This window comes from Coregonus lavaretus (genome assembly GCF_964263955.1).
Source record: "Coregonus lavaretus genome assembly, chromosome: 20".
In the NCBI taxonomy this organism is placed as follows: Eukaryota; Metazoa; Chordata; class Actinopteri; order Salmoniformes; family Salmonidae; genus Coregonus; species Coregonus lavaretus.
The window spans coordinates 12,918,377-12,924,376 of record NC_140007.1 but is presented as its reverse complement, the minus strand read 5'-3'; the positions used below and the strand labels follow the sequence as shown (position 1 = coordinate 12,924,376).

At 47.4% G+C, this 6,000-nt stretch overlaps 1 protein-coding gene across 1 annotated transcript in view; it reads right to left on the bottom strand.

Annotated features, from left to right (window-relative positions):
- Positions 1-235: 235 nt before the first annotated feature.
- The window catches only part of snx19a (sorting nexin 19a), a 44,132-nt gene continuing 38,367 nt past the window's right edge, over positions 236-6,000 (bottom strand). Inside the window, exons 12-14 of the mRNA XM_084184810.1 lie at positions 1,767-1,951; positions 701-788; positions 236-535 (exon numbers count right to left, since the gene is read on the bottom strand). Of these exons, the coding sequence (XP_084040936.1) occupies positions 397-535; positions 701-788; positions 1,767-1,951 (412 nt within the window). The 3' untranslated portion in view covers positions 236-396. The remainder of the gene's footprint in view (positions 536-700; positions 789-1,766; positions 1,952-6,000) is intronic.

Genomic DNA, 6,000 nt, shown 5'->3' with positions numbered 1-6,000 from the left:
TCCCCAGCCCACTCCCCCCCCCCCCCCCCCCCACCCCTCCTACGTCTCCCCAGCCCTCTTCCTCCCCCCCCCCCACCCCACCCCTCCTACGTCTCCCCAGCCCTCTTCCTCCTCCCCCTCCCACCCCTCCTACGTCTCCCCACCCCTCCTCCCCCTCCCACCCCTCCTACGTCTCCCCAGCCCTCTTCCTCCTCCCCCTCCCACCCCTCCTACGTCTCCCCAGCCCTCTTCCTCCTCCCCCTCCTCATTCCTCTTCTCTGACGTCATGAGAAGTTCCCATTCTAACAAACCTAGCAGGACCATGGTTACCATATTGATGAGCCAACCAGGATGGGAGGGTGGTAGATGGGGATAGTAACAGGGGAGCAGAGAGAGGGGTTGTGTGTTGCTGTGTCGTCAAGCTGAAGCAGACAGCCTCTCTTCATCCCCAAAGAGACTGTGTAGTAGAGATCTCTGAAAGCCCTCCTCTGAAGACTCTGGAATCAGGAACTCCAACAGCAGGTCACAGATACAGTAGATCAGGTGCCTGTAGAATCTCCCAGACACAGAGAGAGGAGAGAGGTTACCATAGGTCAGATTGAAGTTGACATGGATCAAACGCTCAATGTTTGGCCTGTATGTGACATTGACATTTTAGGTTTAACAACCCTACTATACACACACACCAAAATGCTAAAGCCAGTGATGATAGGGGGCTCACCGGTTGATGTTAGGGTCCTGCAGAGACTCCAGTGCCATATCCCAGCTCAGCCTGTACTTCTCAGAACCCAGCATGTCAGAAATCAGGTCTACACACACAAACACACACACACAAACACGTTAAAATGGCAATAAGGGGACAGTACAATTACCTAATACACCTGTGATTCCCATATGGTTCCCATACAGGTCGCCTAGAGGTTACAATCCCCGAGCCGACTAGGTGAAAAAAATCTGTCTGTGCCCTTGTGCAAGGCACTTAACCCTAATTGCTCCTGTAAGTTGCTCTGGAGAAGAGAGTCTGGATAAATGACTAAAATGTAAATGTAAAATACAGTATTTGATCTAAATGGCTTGGGTAGCATGACTCTGACCCACGTACCTGACCCATGTACCTGGTAGCATAGACATTAACCCCGGTCGTTGTTGTGTGAGGCAGTGCAGACAGTGACCTGTTAGTAGTTGTGTAGGCAGTGCAGAGTGCAGACACTGACCCGTCAGTAGTTGTGTGAGCCAGTAGTTGTTTGAGGCAGTGCAGACACTGATCAGCTACAACCACTAACCTGGTGGTAGCTGTGTGAGGCAGTGCAGACACTGACCTGGTAGTAGCTGTGTGAAGCAGTGCAGACACTGACCTGGTAGTACCTGTGTGAAGCAGTGCAGACACTGACCTGGTGGTAGCTGTGTGAGGCAGTGCAGACACTGACCTGGTGGTAGCTGTGTGAAGCAGTGCAGACACTGACCAGGTGGTAGCTGTGTGAGGCAGTGCAGACACTGACCTGGTAGTAGCTGTGTGAGGCAGTGCAGACACTGACCTGGTAGTAGCTGTGTGAGGCAGTGCAGACACTGACCTGGTGGTAGCTGTGTGAGGCAGTGCAGACACTGACCTGGTAGTAGCTGTGTGAGGCAGTGCAGACACTGACCTGGTAGTAGCTGTGTGAGGCAGTGCAGACACTGACCTGGTAGTAGCTGTGTGAGGCAGTGCAGACACTGACCTGGTAGTAGCTGTGTGAGGCAGTGCAGACACTGACCTGGTAGTAGCTGTGTGAGGCAGTGCCGACACTGACCTGGTAGTAGCTGTGTGAGGCAGTGCAGACACTGCTGCCTGGTCTCTTCTCTCTGGATGGGGCTGCGGTCGGGACGGGGCCCATCAGGGAGGACACCCCCGGGCCACACTGCCTCCTGCATCACCTGGAGGTAGATCACCCAGCAGGGAGCACTGGTCAGGTGGGCAACGCCCACGTCCAGCCACCTGGAGGGCAAAGATGGGGGTGAGGTTAGACAAAAGAAATATGGAGGTCGGTAGACATACAGTTGAAGTTGGAAGTTTACATACACTTAGGTTGGAGTCATTAAAACTCGTTTTTCAACCACTCCACAAATTTCTTGTTAACAAACTATAGTTTTGGCAAGTCGGTTAGGACATCTACTTTGTGTATGACACAAGTAAACAAATTTTTTCACTTATAATTCACTGTATCACAATTCCAGTGGGTCAGAAGTTTACATACACTAAGTTGACTGTGCCTTTAAACAGCTTGGAAAATTCCAGAAAATGATGTCATGGCTTTAGAAGATTCTGATAGGCTAATTGACATCATTTGAGTCAATCGGAGGTGTACCTGTGGATGTATTTCAAGGCCTACCTTCAAACTCAGTGCCTCTTTGCTTGACATCATGGGAAAATCAAAAGAAATCAGCCAAGACCTCAGAAAACATTTTGTAGACCTCCACAAGTCTGGTTCATCCTTGGGAGCAATTTCCAAACGCCTGAAGGTACCACGTTCATCTGTACAAACAATAGTACTAAGTATAAACACCATGGGACCACGCAGCTGTCATACCGCTCAGGAAGGAGACACGTTCTGTCTCCTATAGATGAATGTACTTTGGTGCGAAAAGTGCAAATCAATCCCAGAACAACAGCAAAGGACCTTGTGAAGATGCTGGAGGAAACAGGTACAAAAGTATCTATATCCACAGTAAAACGAGTCCTATATCGACATAACCTGAAATGCCGCTCAGCAAGGAAGAAGTCACTGCTCCAAAACCGCCATAAAAAAGGCAGACTACGGTTTGCAACTGAACATGGGGACAAAGATCGTACTTGTTGGAGAAATGTACTCTGGTCTGATGAAACAAAAATAGAACTGTTTGGCCATAATGACCATCATTATGTTTGGAGGAAAAAAGGGGTTCCTAGCAAGCCGAAGAACACCATCCCAACCGTGAAGCACGGGGGTGGCAGCATCATGCTGTGGAGGTGCTTTGCTGCAGGAGGGACTGGTGCACTTCACAAAATAGATGGCATCATGAGGAAGGAAAATTATGTGGATATATTGAAGCAACATCTCAAGACATCAGTCAGGCAGTTAAAACTTGGTCGTAAATGGGTCTTCCAAATGGACAATGACCAAAAGCATACTTCCAAAGTTGTGGGAAAATGGCTTAAGGATAACAAAGTCAAGGTATTGGAGTGGCCATCACAACGCCCTAACCTCAATCCTATAGAAAATGTGTGGGCAGAACTGGAAAAACGTGTGCGAGAAAGGAGGCCTCCAAACCTGACTCAGTTACACCAGCTCTGTCAGGAGGAATGGGCCAAAATTCACCCAACTTACTGTGGGAAGCTTGTGGAAGGCTACCCGACACGTTTCACCCAAGTTAAACAATTTAAAGGCAATGCTACCAAATACTAATTGAGTGTATGTAAACTTCTGACCCACTGGGAATGTGATGAAAGAAATAAAAGCTGAAATAAATCATTCTCTCTACTATTATTCTGACATTTCACATTCTTAAAATAAAGTGGTGATCCTAACTGACCTAAAACAGGGAATTTTTACTAGGATTAAATGTCAGGAATTGTGAAAAACTGAGTTTAAATGTATTTGGCTAAAGTGTATGTAAACTTCCGACTTCAACTGTATGTATACATGCACGTACATACACAATCACAAGTGCAATACTCAAACTAGTGGCAACTGAGCTGCCACCAACTTTTAACAGGGCACATCCATTTGGCCATACAGGTAAAGGTGTTCACAGTACAGTCAGTTTGTATCTCTCCGATAATACAGCTATGTGGTTGAAGTTGCTGTGGGTGTAATCTCTCGTGGACAAATTCTGCATGTAAACCAAGAGAATCTGTCAGGACTAAATAGCATGCGTAGAAAAAGAGCAGCAGTAGTTACGGTGTTTGCGTTTTTCGTCTCTGGTTATTTGAACAAATAATTTTGCAGGTGTTAGCATCTTTCGAATTTTGGAAGGGGAGGGGACATTTGGCCCGTAAGTTGCAAAGAGAAAGGGTGGAGCTCCTCATTCCGGTTCCACTCTTTATTCTAGCATTTCTTGATCTCTTAACATGTATGGACCCAGAACTTAATCGAGCAGTTGACCAATTACATGAGACTTTAGTTCTGGGTTAACCAAGATTACTTTTGGTGTAAGGCTGTCTACAGTCAGGATGACTACCAGTAGATACCAGATGTTAATGTCTTGGTGATGTCTCCATAATTACACAATTTGTAAACAAAAGGTACTTTTCATGATAATGTCTTTCCACACGCATCTATTGGCACAGGTAAAGGTGTTTACTGTCATTACATCTGTCTGATAATACTGTACAGACTCTGTGGTTGAGACAGTCTGCAGGATGACTACTACCAGTAGATGTTACTGTCTCTGTGCTGTCTCATCTCTCCCCTGCCTCCCTCCCCACTGGTTGTGTGAAAAGACACAGCTCAGCAGCTCATTGTTCCCAGGACAGTCAGGACCTTCCCAGCAGCACTGTGTCTGGTCTGGCCTGGAGGTGAAATCTGGCCCCTGGTCCCATTGTCGGGCTTCTGGCTTGTATGAACTGGACGGACTCCTCACACTAGGGAATGGGGTGGGCGGATAGAGACACACTGCCCAGGCAGCCCGTCTGTGGAAAGTACTTTGAAAAGTCCAAGCCACCTGTGGGCCAGCCAATTGTGTGTAGTGCCCTTTGACACTACAGGGTTGCCCCGGTGATAACCCAGGGACATTTACATTTACATTTTAGTCATTTAGCAGACGCTCTTATCCAGAGCGACTTACAGTTAGTGAATACATATTTTTTTTATACTGGCCCCCTGTGGGAATCAAACCCACAACCCTGGCGTTGCAAACGCCATGCTCTATCAACTGAGCTACATCCCTGCCGGCCATTCCCTCCCCTACCCTGGACGACGCTGGGCCAATTGTACGCCGCCCCATGGGTCTCCCGGTCGCGGCCGGCTGCGACAGAGCCTGGATTCGAACCAGGATCTCTAGTGACACAGCTAGCACTCTGCGATGCAGTGCCTTAGACCACTGCGCCACTCAGGAGCCCACAGGACCTGATGTAAGAGTGAATCGAATGGAGCCCTGTCCTGCCCTGTGTGTTTAGCATTATGAACCCAACCCAACCCCATGGCTGACCTAAACCACCTGCTCATCTCACGCCCAGATACAATGGCCTGGTCTCTGATGTCATATCCTGTCACAGAACCCAGTGCAGTGGTGCAACAAATATGTATCTATTTTGTCATATTTTAGTCATTTAGCAGATGCTCTTATCCAGAGCAACTACGGTTAAGTGCCTTGCTCAAGGGCACATCGGCATATTTTTCACCTAGTCGACTCAGAGATTCAAACCAACAACTTTTGGTTACTGGCCCAACACGTGGTCCTCTGTAGCTCAGCTGGTAGAGCACGGTGCTTGTAACGCCAAGGTAGTGGGTTCGATCCCCGGGACCACCCATACACAAAAATGTATGCACGCGTGACTGTAAGTCGCTTTGTATAAAAGCGTCTGCTAAATGGCATATTATTATTATTAACACTCTTAACCGCTAGGCTACCTGCCGCCCGGCATATGGCTAGGACTAGGTCTAAGGCATGGAATATAAGATTCTGACATAAAAGATATGGAAATTGCAAGGGTAATGCTTTATATGCCATTCAATATTAAATATCAAGTCATTTCATTATGAAACTCCAAACCCTCCTCAATGTTCTGTGGCCATACTTCTACAGGTGTATGCTGCCTCCTAGCGGTAGAAAGTGACATTGCGACAGGAACTTTATGGATCCCAGTGCAGGTACTGCAGACTGTAGTCTGTACCTGATTGATTGATGATTTATATAATTTATTTAAGTGTCATACACCTACCGGTGCAAGGCCCACATGGGCTTACAAGACACTACAGAACAAAATAACGTTTTACAAATTATATGCATACAATAATCATGGCCAGTACAGCGACCATCTAGCCACACCACACAAACAGTACATTT